At 42.4% G+C, this 21,274-nt stretch overlaps 1 protein-coding gene across 5 annotated transcripts in view; it reads right to left on the bottom strand.

Annotated features, from left to right (window-relative positions):
• Nucleotides 1-21,274, bottom strand: part of MYO16 (myosin XVI) — a 411,384-nt gene that overhangs the window by 191,326 nt on the left and 198,784 nt on the right. For all 5 annotated transcript variants that reach the window (XM_075424696.1, XM_075424706.1, XM_075424665.1 and 2 more), the window contains 3 exons: nt 10,924-10,999; nt 9,412-9,565; nt 538-688 (listed from right to left, as the gene is read on the bottom strand). In XM_075424696.1, coding sequence (XP_075280811.1) covers nt 538-688; nt 9,412-9,565; nt 10,924-10,999 — 381 coding nt within the window. The remainder of the gene's footprint in view (nt 1-537; nt 689-9,411; nt 9,566-10,923; nt 11,000-21,274) is intronic.

Raw genomic sequence — 21,274 nt, 5'->3', positions numbered from 1 at the left:
CTGTGGAGAAAACTCTAAAGGATACCCAAATAATCAGTGCAGTATTGTAATGCATTAGCACAAGAAAGGGATGTAAAACTGCAGCTGTAAATCTGGCAAACCCTATCTTTAAATTACAGTCACTTATTTTGCAACTTAATATTCCTTAGACATTCTTTTTGTTTTTGCAGTCTCCCAGGTCGTGTCTCTTCCCTTTGTAAACCGAAGTTGGAGACCAGAGCACACCCTGGGCAGCGCTCACAGTTGTCCCTCCCCTGTTGTGAACCATGAACGGAATTCGAGGAGCTCCGAGCCCCCCGACCGCCACAGCCGCTGACCTGCCACCGGAGCCGGCAGGAGGCAGCTCTTCAGTCTGCGGAGAGGGAACTCTTTGCGGGGCCGTGCTGGCTGCAGGGAGTGATGGTGGAGGCAAGGCTCCGCAGCGCAAATGACGTCGCTGCTGGGTGGTGAGGGGAAACTGTGGTCTTTGGCTTCATTCAGTTTACAACGTCCAGACCTAAGCATTACCAAATGTTTCAGGAAACTGCTTGCCGTTACCTGTTCAAGTTTGGTTGTAGTGTTCACAGTGACGTTTTCAGACGTGCTGTCTTGAGACTGCTGCTTACACAAGCCTTTAGCTGCATCTTTAAACATGGTGTCTTTCTCCAGCAAACTGTCCTGCTTGGCAATCGGTAAAGCCAGGGGATTGCTACAAAGGGAATCAATAAAGCAATTAGGCTCCTCCTGCAGATGTCAGACCAACAAAAGATTGCCAAATGTGGGTGGCACAAACACAGAACTGAGACACAATTCAGGGCTGGGATACAAGTTCCTGGTCCAAGTACAAAAAAGAAATTGGTGAGAAACAAACTGTTCACATAGGCTGGTCTGTTTCCAAAGACACAGAGCAAACCACTTTGATTTAAAATTCACCTTTATGCATATCTTTTCTGAGGCAGAACTCAGCAAGCCAAAGAGAATATGCATGAGTCTGCTTTTGACAGCACTAGGCTGGCAAATCAATAGCCAATTTTGAAACTGAATTTAAAACACACAATTAACCTACACAATACTGTTTTTTTTAAAAAACCCACATTTTAAAATCATTCAATACAGATATTGCCACTGCAGTTAATAAAATTAAATTCCACCACTTTTTAGCTTACTTTCAATCAGACAACAGCCAAGATAAATTTTATGACCAAAAGCTGCTCTGAATTTGTGATATGTTAAAAAAACCCCAAGCAAACAGCAGACTCCTGAAATTACTGCAATGATACACAATACTCTTCATTCACATGTAAGTAAAACCTATTCTTAGATGGATGGAGATGTTTTCCCTACTGACACTTCAGAACACATCACACTTCTGGAAAACAAAATCTTGGATGATTTTGGCAGTGTTGCACATCCCGGAGGAATTAGCGAGGAATCAGCCCCAGGAGTTGAGAACACAAACATCTTAAAAAATAATCATCTGGACTCTGACAGTGAAAATGAGATAATGTCATGGAGCGTACAGCAGCTCCTTGCCAAAATGTGCGAGTAATTCCTTTGAAAGGAAATGTGGACTCAATGTGGGAATGCAGGAATAGTGAATTCCGCTATGGGATAAAGCCCAGATGTCTAACCTGATTAAAAAAACAAAATCGTTTTTTTTTGTCAAACTTAGAATCATAGAATCATAGACAGTTTTGGGTTGGAAGGGACCCCTAGAGGTCATCTAGTCCAACCCCCCTGCAGAGAGCAGGGACACCACTAACTAGATCAGGTTGCTCAGAGCCCGGTCCACCCTGGTCTTGAATGTTTCCAGGGATGGGGCCTCCACTACCTCTCTGGGCAACTCGTTCCAGTGTTTCACCACCCTCATTGTAAAGAATTTCTTCCTTATATCCAGACTAAACCTACCCTGTTTTAGTTTAAAACCATTACCCCTCGTCCTGTCACTGTTGTCTCTACTAAAAAGATTGTCCCCATCTTTCCTATAGGCTCCCTTTAAGTACTGAAAGGCTGCAATCAGGTCTCCCCGCAGCCTTCTCTTCTCCAGGCTGAACAAGCCCAACTCTCTCAGCCTGTCCTCATAGGAGAGGTGCTCCAGCCCTCGGATCACTTTTGTAGCCCTCCTTTGGACCCGCTCCAACAGTTCCTTGTCCTTCTTGTGCTGAGGGCTCCAGAGCTGAACGCAGTACTCCAGGTGAGGTCTCACCAGAGCAGAGTAGAGGGGCAGAATCACCTCCCTCGACCTGCTGGCCACGCTTCTCTTGATGCAGCCCAGGACACGGTTGGCCCTCTGGGCTGCCAGCGCACATTGCCGGCTCATGTCCAGCCTTTCGTCTGTCAGTACCCCCAAGTCCCTCTCAGCAGGGCTGCTCTCGATCCTTTCATCCCCCAGCCTGTATTGATACCAGGGATTACCTCGACCCAGGTGTAGGACCTTGTACTTGGCCTTGTTGAACCTCATGAGGTTCACACAGGCCCACCTCTCCAGCTTGTCCAGGTACTTGAGTTTGACCACTGATGATAATACAGCCAGGATTACACACACAGTTAATTCAAATTAAATGAAGGAGGATCCAAAGCTAAAACTGATTTCAATTCAGGATAAGAACTGCTGTTGGACACAGAACTGAAACACATACATAGTTTTAGAAAGGTACAGTGCTAAGCAGAGGCAAAGCACTTTCTAAGCAGAATTCATTGGAAAACAAGTCAAAGTAGTTTCCCATTGAATAAAACATACATGAGAAAAACCTTTGTTTTGATGTAACCCTCAGTCTACAAACACTGAAAGAATTAGTTTCAACATATTGTAATGAAATATACATAATTTCCTTTCTAATGATGTTTTGCTTCAGACATTTTAATGTAAAATGTCTAGAGGAACATCAGTGAAACAAAAATTTCTATAAACTGCTCTGCTTGACCTAAGATAATTTTGTCATAAATATGTTTACCAAACGTCACATGGACAAAAGATCAAAAAGTCAACTGTTTTTGACTTTTTTCTTGATTTGGACTGCAGAACAGAAAAGCCATTATCCAACTACTTTTTGTGAACTTGGCAATCAGATATCATAGAATAAGATACATCAGTGATTAGACTGTAGAAGAAATGAAATAGCTGTGACACCCACAAGCAGAAATGACTAATACTGATTCACATTTTACCCAGACTTAGAACTGGACAAAACTTAATTAAACATAAAGTTTTCTTTTCGCCTAGTCTTTTGCTATTATCCAAAACTGCTCAGATTCCTTTGGTCTGAATTTTTTTTAAGATTTAATCACAGAGAAGAAGAAGAAGAAAGATTTAAAGAAAATCATAAGCCAAACGAATTCACATATTAAAAAAAAGAGCACCACCACTTATAACTTTTTTATTGTTCATGTGATGTTTCTTATAAATCGTGAAGATTCAGTTTTTTTCTTCTGAAACCTTACCCATTTAACCTTACCACTTTTGTGTTAACTAGAAAACACAAATTAGAAACACTTCTTAAAATTCAGCTGTAAACTTGCAACCAAACAAACTTTTCAGGTGTCACAGAAGAGAAGTCGACTGTAAATCGCATCAAAGTGTGGGGAAAAAAGGTGCCTACTGTTTCCACAGGTATGTTTTGAACTTAAGAGGACAATAATAACATGCCTTAACATGTGTGTTCTATGCACTGATGTACAGAAGAATAGCCTATAAAATATGTGCATTTGTGAGATATGAATAGGACTTTAACTGATGGAAATGCTGACACATAATTCATATTACAACAAAAATGTGAATGAAGAAAGAAAGAACATACTAGAAGTACTCCAACAGTTCATTATGACTTGGGTTCAAGAAGACACTGAAAAATCAAACAAACGTTTCCAGAAAACAGTAGCTTTTTAGGAAAATATTTATATTAACATTCATATCTATTTCTACCAGTCACAAGATGAAGTCAAGCAATGCTACTGAAAACTGAACTATAGGACCGTGCAAGGGAAGATTTTATGTTAATATAGGCAAGTGGATTAGCATAAACTGTCATCTTTTATGAAAATTAATGGATAACTAATAGATAATTAACCACAAAGGGAGACTTAAGACGACTTATTGTTGCATAATAGAGAGGAAGGAGAGTTATCTAGGGTAATCTTATTTGAACAAGGTAGGACCGCAGTTACTGGCATACCTAACCAGGAAAAAATCTTGCGTGTTGTATGGAGGAACAGACATTTTAATTTTTAGGTGTATAAGCCATCATACATGGAATTAACTTGAAGTTTTGTGTAGGGTATTTTTTAGATAAACTGAGACGGTTTTTCAGATAAACTGAGATTGCAAACCTTGGGTTTGCTTCATTGGTCAGCCTTCAAAAAACCTCATAATGTTAGTAAAATTCTGTCCTTTAGCTAATTTACTCCGTCAGCTTTCAAAGAAACTCATACTGGTAATAGAAAGGAAAGACAAATGTCGATTACATGACAGTGTGGTCTCCAACACAAAACCAGCTTCCTACTCCTTGGCCTCTACTCCACCCATTTTCATGGGCCACGTTCCACCATTTTATTCACAAATGATAATACTTTTCCAAAAGAGTAAGAAACACTCAGATAAGGTGGCAATTTATTAATTAATGGTACATTACAAACACATTTGTAAATCCTTATAAGGTGATGCTGTTAAAATGTACGTAACACAAAGTGCACTTCCTGCATATTACTGTACTAGGCATAAGTTGCAAGGTTTTGGTAACACAGGGGGTGCAGGGGGGTCTCTGTGGGAAGAGGTCACTTTATGCCCCGTGCTGGACACAGCCTGTTTCAGCCAGCTCTGCAGTGGATCTATCACAGGACACAGCTGAGCCCATTGGCCAAACTGGCGGCATCTCTGTAAAAACATATTTAAGAAAGGGCAGAAAATTCCACAGGGAGAGAAGAAGAGGGAACCAAAAGACTGAGATACAAAAGAGGGACCACCAAGGTCAGAGGATTAGGAGGTGCTCCATGGCGAAGCAGACACCACCACCACCTGAAGGCATTTCAGTTATTTCTCTTTTCCTTCTTGCTCTTTTCCTGTGTGGCACATTGAGGAGCTATGCTGGAGCAGGTACTCCCCAGGAAGGACTGCAGCTGTGAACAGGGCCACATCAGAGCAGGTACTTCCCTGTAGGGACTGTGGCCCTTGGAGGAGCTATGCTGGAGCAGGTACATCCCCGAAGGTACTGCAGCTTGTGAAGGACCCATGCTGAAGCACAGGAAAAGAGCAAGAAGGAAGAAGTGGCAGAGAGAAATAACTGCAACTCTGTCCTGTGCCACCTATACCTCACGGAACGGATTAAGTATAACTTGCAGCAATAACAAGGGAGAAGGAAGGGAAGGGAAGGGGAGGGGAGGGGAGGGGAGGGGAGGGGAGGGGAGGGGAGGGGAGGGGAGGGGAGGGGAGGGGAGGGGAGGGGAGGGAAGGGAAGGGGAGGGGAGGGGAGGGGAGGGGAGGGGAGGGGAGGGGAGGGAAGGGAAGGGAAGGGAAGGGAAGGGAAGGGAAGGGAAGGGAAGGGAAGGGAAGGGAAGGGAAGGGAAGGGAAGGGAAGGGAAGGGAAGGGAAGGGAAGGGAAGGGAAGGGAAGGGAAGGGAAGGGAAGGGAAGGGAAGGGAAGGGAAGGGAAGGGAAGGGAAGGGAAGGGAAGGGAAGGGAAGGGAAGGGAAGGGAAGGGAAGGGAAGGGAAGGGAAGGGAAGGGAAGGGAAGGGAAGGGAAGGGAAGGGAAGGGAAGGGGGGAGGGGAGGGGGGGAGGGGGGAAGGGGAGGGGAGGGAAGGGGGGAGGGGAGGGGAGGGGAAGGGAGGGGAGGGGAGGGGAGGGGAGGGGAGGGGAGGGGAGGGGAGGGGAGGAGAGGAGAGGAGAGGAGAGGAGAGGAGAGGAGAGGAGAGGAGAGGAGAGGAGAGGAGAGGAGAGGAGAGGAGAGGAGAGGAGAGGAGAGGAGAGGAGAGGAGAGGAGAGGAGAGGAGAGGAGAGGAGAGGAGTGAAGTTGAGCTTCAGAAAAGTAGAGGAAAGGTGTTTTTCCTAAATATATAAATGTTTATATCCTGTTTTGGTTTTGTTTCCTATATCCAAATTCATACTCAAATATTTCTATCAATTGGCAATAAATTAAATTAAATTCCCAAGCTGAGTCTGTTTTGCCCTGTTCAGTTAGTGCTTCGCAATAACGTGAATGCAGGTGGATCAACCCAATGTTGCCTAAAGGAAACCAGGTCTGCTTGATAACCTAACATAATACAAAGATACTGACTGTTCAACTTTTTTTTTCTGAGTAAAGACACTGACCTTCAATTCATGTTTTCATAGTGTTCTTCCAGATATCAATACTGTAATTTAATCTGGAACCAGCAAAACTAGGCTTGTTAACAGAGCACATGCTATTCGTAATTGTTTGTTCATAACTTTTGACTCTGCTTTTGAATATTGTTCCCTTCTCAGAGATGGCCACAAAGCAATATGTCCACAACACGGAGTCACATGAACTCTTACATAACTTATCACCTCAGTTTAAACATACTTATGTCAGGAGAGTTGATGAAGAATGGACACAATATTGAACAAAGCAATGGTACATGTGGATTATTATTGTGCACTCCTCTTTGCAGCACTAAAACATTTGGTGTGGTACACAAGAACAGACCAGACATACATCTTCATCCTAGCATCTGCCTACAGACTCCTTTAACAGAGCACGAAGGATGAAACTCTTTGCTTTCAATATTAGCCACTGAAAAGGTAAAAAATTGGTTGAAACTAGTCATATAGGCTGCCTCTCTAACAGGCAGCCTGGAAGCACTCTGGAGGATAATTCAGTGTATCTTAAGAATAGGTAGATACGGCACGTCAGTACATGGTTTAGTAGGCATGGTGGTGATGGGTTGGCGGTTGGACTTCACGGTCTTAGAGGTCTTTTCCAGCCATAATGATTCTATGATTCTATAAATATGTCTACTATAATTTAGAAGAATAACTCTCTGTAAGGTTTTGTTTTTCAGTATTGAACAAGCACGCTACTACAGAGCTGAAATAACTAGTTTGAAATGACACCTGCTATCCAGGTGATGATACATTATAATTAATGGATTTCTAAGTAAAATGGAAATCTGCAGTGTGGTATGGTTCACTCACAATTTTCTACATTTTCCATAGTGATCAGTGAATCACGCATGGGCAAAACACACCAACACTTTTGCCTTCCAAGAGCTCTCCCATCTCAGAATTGTTGGCTGGCCAGCAAGTTTGCTAATACTTTCCTACACCAACAGCAGGCCTGATAGCTAGCTAGTGCAAAGCTCTACCTTAGGAAGTCTCTAAACCTAGGACCACTGAAAGTCTCGAGAATGTGCCAAAGTGGCCTTACTTCAAGCTTACCGTATCCTTATAACTGCCTTCGAGCTATTTGCAATGGACCACAGTCAAAGTCAGCGCTCAGGGCTAAACTGATCTTTGGTTTGACTCAGTACTGCGTTCTCATGTAGGCACTACCGAACTCGACGCAGTCACACACTGGCACTTAGTTGCCAATAGATGCTAAAGCAGTTAGTTAGCCCAATTCCACATGTAAATCTGTTTTCCTTGTCTTTCCATTCAGTGGGCTTTACTTTTCCAAAACTTCCAGTGAAGTTCTTCAGTCATGGCAGGTTTGTATTGTTGTCATATAAAGGGTCACTATATAGAAAACTCTCAAAGGGTAGCTCTCTTCATCTATGTATTTCAGGAAGGAAAGGGTAGAGAAAGAAGATATTCAGACCACTTCTACTGTGTTCAAGTCATGTATTCCAGAGGTTGATGAGGTTTCCCATCAAAGGACAGTATCCAGCACAATATGTACACCACAGAACAAACTTCTAGAATATAAAACATAAGGAAATGCATCATCTAGATGCAAGAACAATGAAAAAGCTCTCAAAGTCTCTAAAACTTTAAAGAATAACTCTTCTGCTGGGCATCATTACAGAGTTACAGGAGTGACCTACCTTTTAGTTCTGATATTAAAACTTTTATCAATAATTAAAAATAAAGATTTTGTATATGTTTTAGAATCTAAAGCCTTAGTTTCATACCTCAAAATTCATACAGTTGAACACCACATAAATTTCAGGAGTATTATTCAAGTTATTGAAACAGTGGGTTAGACTAGAGGACTGCTTATTTTGTAAGGAATTAACAAGAATTAGAAATTAATAATTCCATAAGCAATAGAGTCCTAAACCCAGCTATGTACACTAATGACTACAAATCATAAAGTAGAAACAATACACTGTTTACTATCCATGAAATATGTAATCTTTACCAAATATAAATATATCCCATGGAATTCTGAATCTAACAGATTGATCATTTCATGACAGTCCCTCATTTCTTCAGATTTTAATGTATCCAAATACATTCTGCAGACTATAAACTGTAACTATTAAGAAATGGAAGCAATATGTATCTTCTCTGTCTCTTTCTCACAGACTGTCCAGTGATTGTTACAGAAAAATTAATGTCAATATGTCACAAGCTTATGCAACCAACATGCTTCAAATATACAGCAAATGCATACTGTATAAAGACATTATCTGTACTTTTAAAAATTCTCATGGATCATAGCATCTGGAAATGAGAATCTGAGAAATCAATACGTCTTGCACTGCCATAAAACTGCCATTAATGTTTCACACGTATTTTACACCTCTTTTCACATACCTATGACAGTCTTCTCTTAAGAGCCACAAGAAAACACAAAAAGATCAAAATTTACAATATAAGACACAAATTGACTCTCCGATTCAATATTGAATTTTAAGTTCACACTGCTAAAATGTACTTAATTCCACTTGAATTTTAAGCAGTACAAATCTAACTACAAATTTGTACTGCCTGGAGCAGTACAAATCACATTATATATGATTGCACATATTATTTTTATTTTCAGGACTTGTTCCAGGTTCTCTTACAGGCAATGGCAGTTTTGCTACTCTATTCCTATCGACCTTAATAAAAGGATGTTTGGGTCTACAGTATTAACCCCTAATAATTCTGCTAAGGCAGCCCCAGATAACTTTACTGGCAATTACAGCAATGTATTTTATTACTCATAGTCTGTATTTACAGAATTAAGGTTGACAAAAAGAGATGAGCTGATACAAAGTAAACAGATGATTCAACAGATTTTCAAAATGAGAGTTACCTGACCCATCAATTCACATAGAATCATAGAATCACAGAATGGTTGAGGTTGGAAGGAACCTCTAGAAGGCATCTGGTTCAAACTCCCTGCTCAAGCACATAGAGCTGGTTTCCCAGGACAATGTCCAGATGGGTTTTGAATATGTCCAAGGACACACAGACGAGATTCACAGATTGATTAATACAGTCCAAATCATAATCTGGCCTCAGTGCACCACTCTTTAACAACAGAAACACTTACAGTTTATTGGAAATTGTGGGCAGATCATGGACGATCTCTTCATATGGCTCTTCTTGAGATAAAGTAGAAACAGCTAAAGGGTCTTTCATTTTTTCCTCCCAAACAATTTCAGCCTTCAGAAGCATTTCCTCAATAAACTCAGAAGCTGCAACATCTAAGACATTGGAACACCAAGATATCAGGCAAAGAAAACAGTGCAGAAAATCTCCTTTAAATTCAAATCTCTAGATCAGATTAAGATTAAGCATCTGGCTTGATAAAATGGAAAGAATTGCTCAGACACCGATCATAAAATAACACTTGAAATTACTGGGAAAATACAGGCAAGGTAAAATCAGTATGGAATTAAGTTGTTTGCAAAACCTCAAACCCATTCTCACTGTGTAGCGACCCAAAGTACTATTCAATAATTCACAGGACTTCAGGAAAAACAATACAACTATTTTCAACTTCATATTTCAACGAAAACATGTACTTAAATCCTTTTCAAACCTTTACATTTCTACAAACTAGATTTATATGTCTTGCACATACAGAAGAGCTGATGTGTTTCGCAGACCAGAAATACAGTTAGCTCAACTGTGTCAAATATATACTAAATGTGATTAGCTAGTTGTATTGTTAGATGATCTCGGTTTGGTCCATAGCTTTTTATACAAATATAAACTGGCATGTATTAACCACAAACAACTTTTCTGAGGTTAAGTGTCATGAGGTTCCCTGTGAATGTATTTGTAGGCGGTACATTATTTGAAGCATATCTTGCTTTATTACGCAAAGGAAGTTTCTCCTCCTAATCTGACAGACAGATTCTATTTTCTACTTTACTGGGTACCTTCTTTTTATCCTAGGCATATAAGGTTGAACAACCATACACTGCTTCTTTTCAACACTGCTATCTAGCATTACTGACATTAGCTCTGCTTTGATCACTGGGTTAGACCAGTTGATCTGGAATCCCTGCCAAGGGATTATAGTCTATAATTCTATTATCTTCAGAGCCAGTGCTTCAGCTCCATGTTGCTGTCCAGTCTAAGAAGGTTCCTTCTGTGGGAAACAACAGGTGTTACACTTCAAAACTGGATGGTGAATTTGTTTTCAGTTCATGTCTACAGAGATTCCAGCTAATGAGGCTTTGTACCATCATCAATTGAGACAGAGAAGGGAAACTCAGTAATAAGTCACCAGGGAAGTGTAAGTGCAGCTACCAACAAAGCACTGAAGAACTTACAAGGAAGAAACATAACTAAAAATAAACAGGGAATGCCACAAGTGGAAGAACATGCTATCATTTGATATGACATCCTGCATGAGCATGACTACCAGTTCTCAGCAATATATGAAAAAAAATATATACACAAGCACATATGTATATATAACTCTACACATCATATAAACTATATGTATACACACAGATGTTTGCCTCTGTGTGTATAACTAAGAAAGCAAGAAGGAAAGAAAACAGTGTCACAGTAACTAGCACATACATAATATACATGGATTTTCACCTACCTGAAGGCTTTTCATTATTGCAGTTAAGAAGATTAGGATTTGCCCAATGCATCAAAAGCAGCTTCACAAGGCTGGTCTAAAATTGGCAAAAACAGAGGTGTTTGAAATGCCAGAAGCAGGACAGGAGTAGAATGCCTGTCGTTCAGTTTATTCACTCCTTCCTGCACTAGCTGAAATCATACGATAAACCATTGGCAATACCTCCAGAATCCCACCTTCTGCAGCTACTACATACATTTGTATAAATCACAAGGCAGAATAAAATACAGTTCTTGTATGCTTTTTCAGTGCATCCTCAGCATAACTCCAACCCCAAAGTCTTCCTCCATCCTTACATACGCAAACAAATCTGCATCAGTAAGGAAAAAAACTAACCCTCCATCACCACCTGTCACAACTTAGATGACAAATATTTCCTTATGCCTAATTCAGCAACTGTCTACCATCACTGCCAAAGGGGTCTGACTCACAGCCATCATGGAAGTATATCTGTTCTCTGTCCATAGTTAAAACTGGCATATTTTTATTTACCAAAATAATTTAACTTACCAGTAATGGCAGCAATTATAGTACAGTAGAGTAGGGTAGTGTGTCATATAATGAAAAAGTCTAAAACATATTTTTCAGTTCCTGCAAGAATGCTGCAAGCAACCGTTTTTAGAGAGCTCTTCTGTCACTGCAATGGAGTCTCCAGAGATATTTCTCCATGAAAGCCTGTAGTAACGTCTACCCTGATAAACCCGTTGGTCAGAAAGGAGTAAGAAACTGCACAAGGAGCCAAAAAGACATTTAGAATGTGCTTATAGAGCTCAACTAAATGAGAGAACTGTTTGCACTTTTGGATATATGATAAAGCAGAGAATTTATAACATAAATGTAACTAACAGGGGAGGCTGGGATGCGCACAGGGAAAAATAAGCTGTGCAGAAAAGAAAGGATTCTTCAGAGAGCAAGAAGAGAGCTACAGATAAATGAGACCTGAACTGGAAGGCAGCAAAGGGAAAGGATAATAATTTGGCATAAAAAAACAGCAATAAATAAATAAAGGCTAAACAGGAAATGAATCATTGCAACAAAAATAATAAAATTCAATATGGATTCAGTACACAGAATCACAGAATCACAGAATGGCAGGGGTTGGAAGAGACCTCTGGAGATCACCTAGTCCAACCCCCCTGCCAAAGCAGGGTCACCTACAGCAGGCTGCACAGGACCTCGTCCAGGCGGGTCTTGAAGATCTCCAGAGAAGGAGACTCCACAACCCCTCTGGGCAGCCTGTTCTAGTGCTCTGACACCCTCAAAGTGAAGAATCATCTTCAGATGGAACTTCTTACACTTCAGTTTGTGCCTGTTGCCCCTTGTCCTGTTGCTGGGCACCAGTGAAGAGAGTCTGGTCCCATCCTCCTGACACCCACCCTTCAGATATTTAGAAGCATTCAGAAGGTCCCCTCTCAGCCTTCCCTTCTTCAGGCTAAACAAGCCCAGCTCCCTCAGTCTTTCCCCACAGGACAGATGCTCCAGTCCCCTCACCATCCTCATAGCCCTTTGCTGGACTCTCTCCAGTAGCTCCTCATCTTTCTTGAAGTGGGGAGCCCAGAACTGGACAGAGTACTCCAGATGGGGCCTCACCAGGGCAGAGTAGAGGGGGAGGAGAACCTCCCTCAACCTGCTGGCTACACTCTTAATGCACCCGAGGATCCCATTGGCCTTCTTGGCAACAAGGGCATGCTGCTGGCTCATGGTTAACTTACCATCTACCAGCACGCCCAGGTCCCTCTCCACAGAGCTGCTCTCCAGCAGGTCACCCTTTAGCCTGTACTGGTGTGTGGGGTTATTCTTCCCCACGTGCAGGACCCTACACTTGCCCTTGATGAACTTCATCAGGTTCCTCTCTGACCAACTCTCCAGCATGTCAGGCCAGAGAGGCAACTTACTACAAACACCATGATAAGGAGGAATCAGTTAAATGCAAAAAAAAAAAACCACCCAAACATCTAATCACAGAAAAACAGGAAAATAATGTTGCAAATTTCTATAAAAATAAAATGATCTTGCTCTCCTCAGCTTTCCAATGCTGGCCTTCCATTCTGGCAGTAACAGCAGAAAATTCAGTAAACTGTGGAAGCAGGGAGGAAGCTATAACAGGTTTATTTCCAAATCCAGTTAGCCCCGCTTTCAACTGAGACCTCTCAAAACATATATCTCTGTGTTTTTTCATTATGAAAAAATGGAACATGCTTAGTCATTGAGGTGACTAAATCAGCAACAGTTGCATAATCTCATTAACAGCCATTCTGAAAAATGGTAGTGTTTGTATCAAAGGAAAGGGATTTTAAATGCACTTTCAGTTTAAAAACAATACGCAGGTTTTTGGGTTACCAAAGTTTGGATTTATGCCACAAGAAATCCCATGCTCCAATATCAATGCTTCCTGCTGCCAGTGAAATATCTCCAGCTGGGAATCCTTGATGCAAATCACCAAGACTAAGGTATTCAGGTCACTGGCAATTTAAATTACCTGGTTGTGGACACACGAAACTAACTGTGTTAGTTTTACTCTCATTCACACATGTTTTAGAAGGAGTATTTTAAAATCCAGTTGGCATATCTTCAGCACTGTGTCTCACAGTAGAAATATTTGTAGAATAATTAGAGCAAATTACCACTATCCAAAGGTATTTCAATGGCAGAGTTACAAACAAAGTAGATATGACTATGTTAAGAGAAACTGCAATACCTAATGAAATATTGTAGACTCTAAGAATAAAATGACTATATACATATTCCTATTTTCCAGTGTTGCCTTTGCCATTTCAAAAAAATACACAATGTGATGACTTACTGTGACGAAAACTACTAGTAATGGCAATTATTTAAAGCATCTGCTTACAAAACATCACTTCTCTTGCTTCTCCTCTTATGTCCTTAATTACCTACTCAGTGCCTTTTAACAGGACACCAGGAAGCCCCTTAGACCTTACTTTTCTCTTTTCAGAACTTCTCTCTGAGTACCCGCCTTCACCAAACACAAACTTACTTGCCTTTTCTGTACAAATAAAACACGGTGCTCTCTCTATTCTTGGTGCTCTGTCCATATCACAGTTTTGGTGCTCTGTCCATATCACAGTTTTTCTACCTCTCTCGACATCTTTCACTGGATATCTTTCCCTTTGACTATTGAGAATGCTCCTGCAAAGAATATTTTCCTGTCTTGTCCCTTTAATCAGAAAGTCCTACCTTTTAGACTCCCTCCTGACTCCTTCTTTTCTCACCAAGCCAGAAGCTGCTTGCCCTCATTTTCAAAGGCCTTCATAGACCCTCCATGCTTTACGTAATCCCACTCATTCAGCATTCAGACTCCAGTTCCCACCTCAGATCAGTCTGTGACTTTGACCATCACTAATACATTTTCGAATACCTGTTTCTGTGTTTTTTCGAGGCTGCACCTTATACGAGTAAGGAAGTCTTCAAAATATCTTCAAACCTACATTGTAAAGCCCCATTCACAGCCTGTTCGGATGTGATGCTTGCCAAGCAGGGAAATGGGTAATGCACTGCCACCCCACCATTCAGGTGGATTGAAAAATGGCTCAATAGCTGGGCCCAGAGGGTGGTCAGTGGCAAAAAGTCTAGGTGGAGGCCAGTAACAAGTGGTGTACCCCAGGGATCAGTACTGGGTCCAATCCTGCTCAACAACTTCGTTAATGATCTGGAGGCTGTGGTGGAGTGCACCCTCAGCAAGTTTGAAGAGAGTACCAAACTGGTTTCAGTGGCTGATATGCCAGAGGCTTATGCTGCCATCCAGAGGGACATCGACAGGCTGGAGAAATGGGCTGATGAGTACCTCCTGAAGTTCAACAAGGGGAAGTGCAAATTCCTGCACCTGGGGAGGAACAACCCCAGACACCAGTACATACTGGGGGCCACCTGTTCTGCTAGACACCAAGTTGAACATGAGCCAGCAATGTGCTTTGGCCTCAAAGAAGGTTAGTAGTATCCTGAGCTGCATTAGGAGGAGTGTTGCCAACAGGTCGAGGGAGGTGATCCTTCCCCTCTACTCAGCACTGGTGAGGCCACACCTGGAGTACTGTATCCAGTTCTGGACTCCTCAATATAAAAGAGACAAGGAGAGAGTCCAGCAAAAGGCCACTAAACACATTAAAAGACTGGAGGACCTCACATATGACGAAAGGCTGAGAGAGATGGAATTCTTCAATCTGGAGAAGAGAAGGCTCAGGGTGATCTCTTCCATGAGGGTAAATACCTGAAGGGAGGGTGAAAAGCAGACAGAGCCAGGCTCTTTTCAGCGGTGCCCAGTGACAGGGCAAGAGGCAACAGGCACAAATGGAAACACAGGAGGTTCCTTCTGAACACCACGAAACACTATTTCACTGTGATGGTGGCCCAGCACTGGCACAGGTTGCCCAGAGAAGTGTGGAATCTCTATCCTTGGAGACACTCAAAAGCTGTCTGGACAACAGGATCACAGGTCAGCAGGATAGCACCTGAAGGGCAGCACAAAGGAACTCCAGCCAGTAAGTCAGCTTCATTGGGGGCCCAACTTAAATGCCTCTATGCAAATGCATGCAGCATGGGGAATAAACAAGAGAAGTTAGAGACATGCACATGCCTGCAGGACTATGATCTCGTTGGCATCACGGAGATGTGCTGGGATGGCTCCTATGACAAGAGTGCTGAAATGGAAGGATATAGGCTTTTTAGGAAGGATAGGCAAGGGAGACAAGGAGGGGGTGTCACCCTCTACGTCAGTGACCAGCTGGAGTGCATGGAGCTCTGCCTGGGGATGGATGAGAAAACAATCGAGATCTTAAAGGCAGGCGGGGGGTTGGTGAGTTTATAGTGGGGGTTGGCTACAGGCCACCCAACCAGGAAGACCAAGTGGACGAGGTCCTCTATAGACAGATAGGAGCACCCTCACAATCACAAGCCCTGGTCCTCATGGGGTATTTAAACCACCCTGATACCTGTTGGCGGGACAACACAGCAGGGCATAAGCAATCCAGGAGGTTCCTGAACTGGGTTGATGATAACTTCCTTCTCCAAGAGATAAAGTAGCCCACAAGAGGAAGTGCTATGCTGGACCTTTTTCTCACAAAGGAGGAAGGGCTGGTGGGGAATCGGAAGCTCAAGGGAAGCCTTGGCTTCAGTGACCATGAAATGGTGGAGTTCAAGATCCTTAGGGCAGCGAGGAGAGTGTACAGCAACCTCGCTACCCTGGACTTCAGGAGAGCAGACTTTGGCATCTTCAGGGACCTACTGTGGAATAAAGCCCTGGAGGGAAGAAAGGCCCAAGAAAGCCGGTTGATATTCAATCATCACATCTTCCAAGCTCAGCAGTGATGCATCCCAACAAAGAGGAGGTCAGGCAAAAACGCCAGAGGCCTGCATGGATGAACAAGGAGCTCCCAGACAAACTCAAACACAGAAAAGAAGCCTACAGAGAGTAGAAGCAAGGACAGGTAGGCTGGGAGGAATACACAGAAATTTTCCAAGCAGCCAGAGATCAGGTGAGAAAGCTAAAACCCTGACAGAAATAAATCTGGCTAGGGATAACAAGGGCAACAAGAAAAGCTTCTGTAGGTATGTCAGTTATAAAATGAAGACTAGGGAAAATGTGGGCCCTCTCTGGAAGGAAACGGGAGACCTGGTTACCCAGGACATGGAGAAGGCTGAGATACTCAATGACTTTTTTGCCTCAGTCTTCACTGATGAGTGACCCACTCATACTACCCAAGCTGCAGAAGGCAAAGGCAGGGACTGGGAGAATGAAGAACCACCCACCGTAGGAGAAGATCAGGTTTGAGACCTTCTAAGGAACCTGAAGGTGCACAGGTCCATAGGACCAGATGAGATGCATTCAAGGGTCCTGAGGGAACTCATGGATGAAGTTACTAAGACACTATCCATCATATTTGAGAAGTTGTGGCAGTCCAGTGAAGTTCCCACAGACTGGAAATGGGAAAACATAATCCCCATTTTTAAAAAGGGTAAAAAGGAAGACCTGGGGAACTACATGCCAGTCATTCTCACATCTGTGCCCAGCAAGATCATGGAGCAGATCCTCCTGGAAACTATGTTAAGGCACATGGAAAATAAGAAGGTTATTGGTGACAGCCAGCATGGCTTCACTAAGGACAAATCGTGCCTGACAGATTTGGTGGCCTTCTATGAAGGGATTACAGTGTTGATGGACAAGGGAAGAGCAACTAATGTCATCTACCTGGACTTCTGCAAAGCATTTGACACTGATATGCATGACATCTTTGTCTCTAAGTTGGAGACATGAATTTGATGCACTGACCACTCAGTGGATAAAGAATTGGCTGGATGGTCTCACTTAAAGAGCTGTGGTCCATGGCTCAATGTCCAAGTGGACCTCAGGGGTTGATACTGGGACCGGTGCTGTTTAACATCTTTGTCGGCAACGTGGGCAGTGGGATTGAGTGCACCCTCAGCAAGTTTGCCAATGACACCAAGCTGTGTGATGCAGTTGACTGGAGGGAAGGGATGTCATCCACAGGGACCATGACAGACTGGAGATGTGGGCCCGTGTGAACCTCATGAAGTTCAACAAGCCAAGCGCAAGGTCCTGCACACAGGTCTGGGCAATCCCAAGCACAAACATAGGCTGGGCAGAGAATGGACTGCGACTGAGAGCAACCTTGAGGAAAAGGTCTTGGGGATGCTGGTTGATGAGCCAACCATATCCTGGGCTGCACCAAAAGAAGCATGGCCAGCAGGGCAAGGGAGGTGATTCTGACCCTCTACTCTGCTCTGGTGAAACCCCACCTGGAGTCCTGCGTCCAGTTCTGGACCCCCAGCACAGGAAAGACTTGGACCTGGTGGAGCAGGTCCAGAGGAGAGTCACAAAAATGGGTAGAGGGCTGGAACACCTCTGCTGTGAGGAAAGGCTGAGAGAACTGGGGTTGTTCAGCCTGGAGAAGAAAAGGCTCCAGAGAGACCTTATAGCAGCCTTCCAGTACCTGAAGGGGGCCTAAAAGAGCACTGGAGAGGGACTTTTTACAAGGCCATTGTAGTAAGAGGACAAGAGGTAATGGTTTCAAGCTGAAAGAGGATAGGTTTAGATTAGATATAAGGAAGAAAGGGTGGTGAGACACTGGAATAGGTTTCCCAGAGAAGTTATGGATGCCCCCTCCCTGGAAGTGTTCAAGGCAGGTTGGATGGGGGTTTGAGCAACCTGGTCTAGTGGAAGGTATCCTTGCCCTTGGCAGGCGAGTGTTGGAACTAGATGTTCTGTAAGGTCCATTCCAACCCAAACCATTCTATGATTCTATCACATGGTCCTGGGCAGCTTGCTCTAGGTGGCCCTGCTTGACCAGAGGGGCTCTACTAGATGACCTCCAGAGGTCCCTTCCAAACTCACACATTCTGTGATTCTGTGTAATGTGGCAAAGGTCACCTATGACTTTTCCAGAAAAGACCATTTTTCTCCATCAGAATCAATCTGTTAGTAAACTTCTAACAGTTTGACTGTTTCTGGACACAGGAAATTCTTAATGAAAATATATAAAGAAAGATTATACTAATTATAACTTTGCATATGCAAGATTAAATAAAAAGGTGTTTTGTGCATGTAGAAACTCTGAGCTTGATAAACAAGACAGAATTCATGATCAGATGAGCAGGCAGACCACTGCAGTTACGCCAAAATATCTATGGGTTTTTTTCCAAAATAGCAAGTGGGAAAAAATCCAGCCTGCCTACTGTGAACTTGAGCTTTAGTCTTCAAGGGAAATATTACAAGGAAATGAAGTTCAACTCACATTAATGGGAGCAACACTTATGATCTAGGTAGCTAGAAAAACATGCCCCGTTGAACAGAGAAAACACTGCCTGGACAGGTGAACATTGGAGTTGAATAGTTCTTTAAACCTCATGAAACATGGAGTGCAACACTGAAAATGAAAGCTGTAAGTGGACAACAGGCAGCATAAATAAATTTACTGCAATAGGCACATTATAAAGCCTTCAAATACAATTTCCCCGTGACAAAAAAAGGGGCTAAGTTTTACCAAACATTAAATGTTATCCAAGCAAGCCCAGTTTCATGAACTACAGGCTTAGAAGCACTGGTGCTGGCCAGCTGACAGACTGTGAGACCTGTTTCCACAGATAAGTGATTGCGGTGACAGAGCAGGAAACACCCGGCATGAAGGAGTGACACAGATTCCTCGGGAATCTCCCTTTGCACTCGAGGATGCAAAGGCAGCTCCAAACTGCTCTCAAGCCGTGTTTTACTGCTAGTGAATTAGCTGGGGAGCAGAATCCGTGCGCCTGAGAAGTGTCTTCTCCTGTCTGGTCAGATATTTTCCTCTGAAGCTATGCACAGGATGCCAGATCTGTGTCAGCAACTGCAAAGGATAAGCTGCTGGCTCTGGCTGAGCTTTGAACTCTAATTATCCAAGCCCCACTGCCACTACCTCAGATCATTTATTCCCTTTTCTTTACCATTGGAGAGATACCTGCTTAAGTTGTTAAATTCAGAAAGCTGGAGGTTTTATGCAAATGTCCTGATGTGCTACTTTGCACAGCAATGAATATGCATCATCCAATTTGCATGCACCCCCAACAGTGAATTCCTTCAGTCTTTCACTTTTCTTCCCTGTCAAACCCAACATTTTTCTCTACTCCTCCACTCCTCTCTTTCCGTTTCAGTGTTGGACATTTCGTACCATCTTTAGTGACCAGGTTCACCATCAACCTTTTGTTTACCTCCTCCCCCGCCATAAATTCTTCTTCCTCAGGCCCTTTTTCTCTGTTCCCTGTATGTGAAACTCCCAGCTCCCTACATTTATCTCCCCAGCTTGTTTTCTTCTGCCCTTTTATTGATGCTTTTATCCCATTTCAATGTTATTTTTCTTTTCCTTCTTGGCATCCGCTCCTCAGCTCTTTTTGACTAAGGCCTCCCCATCCCCTTCCTGCAATTTCCGTCCACCTGCTGTCCCCACTCCATTTTCTCTGGCTATAGTCCCCACCGTGCTCTCATCCACAGTGACACAAAGCCGTATAATAGGAAACTAGAGGATCAGCCACCTTACATCCAAATCAGTATAATTTTGGACCATCAGTCTCATGCTATCATGTGAAACACAGTGAAATCCCAAAGTATTATTTTAATATTAAGGTGTTTATTCACTAAATACAATAACATCCCCAGGCAGAATACATGAAATGGCATTCATTCATACACACCATTATAATCTGCAGTCTTCACCACTGAGTGAGATGGCCTACATTTGCGCTCGTAAGACCCAGTTTTCTACTGCTCATAATGCTAAACTTTACTTCACTGGGCTAGAAAAGTGTGTGTTTACCTTACTGTGTGATTTTTGTTAGGCAGTTTGCTAGGACTGCTGCCTGTGCTTATGATTTTTTTTTTTTTTTTTTGTAAATTAAGCAGAAAAATAAATCAACCAAAAATGAAGCACTTCGGGAGCAAGGTGTGGGAAAAAATATTGCTTGACCCTTTGTGAGCTCCGATGTGTGTATGATTTGAAGACTTTGTATCGGGCAGAAAATGAATTCTGTGGGCTGAGAACATTCCTTTTGTTGTCTGTTTGGAAAATTGTCAAAACTCAGCCAAGTTTCAAACCTTTGCAAAAATCAGCCACTAGATGCTTACAAGACAGTTTTTTGATTATAATGGATAAATCAAAGAGCCCACCTTTGCTAGTATGGTTCACTGCAGGCTTAAATATTAGTCTAGCTAATATCAGTGGCTCTGTTTAAATATCCACTTCGATGTTTAAAAGTTTTGCAATAAAAAAAAATAAATCAGGGAAGTAGTTCCAATTTATATTATTACTATTACTATTATCATTACTAAGCTTCTGTGATAGAAGTCCTGTAACTTCACGCTAGCCAAATATTCAGCAGATAGAAGAAATCAGATCAGATAAGTCACGGAGTAAAAAAATAATCAGATAAGTCATGGAGTAATAAAACTCGTTAGAATAACACTGGAGACTATTTAACTAATGGAACGGGGTGATAATAGGCATTTCACTAAGCATCAAGGACATTAAGAAGAAAAACGTAGGTTAGGGACTTTAAGCTACTGGGGAGTGAAACAAACAAACCAAATAACCAAATCCCAAGACAGAGACTCCCAACATTTGGGAGTAAGGTAATTATTAAACTATTAATGTGACTTGAGTTTTGAAGCTAATATATTTATTCTCCATTACATAACAGCATGCCTTAGAAGACCGAGTCTCCCTTAAAGCCAAAGCCTCATATGTAAACCCCTAAATAAAAGTAATATCATGCAGAGGCTAAACAGCATTTTCACTGTGATTCCAAATCTGAT

The sequence above is a fragment of the Opisthocomus hoazin genome, chromosome 1 (assembly GCF_030867145.1).
Source record: "Opisthocomus hoazin isolate bOpiHoa1 chromosome 1, bOpiHoa1.hap1, whole genome shotgun sequence".
NCBI classification, from domain to species: Eukaryota; Metazoa; Chordata; class Aves; order Opisthocomiformes; family Opisthocomidae; genus Opisthocomus; species Opisthocomus hoazin.
Note: the sequence above shows the minus strand (reverse complement) of the source record. Positions and strands in the feature narration are given on the sequence as shown.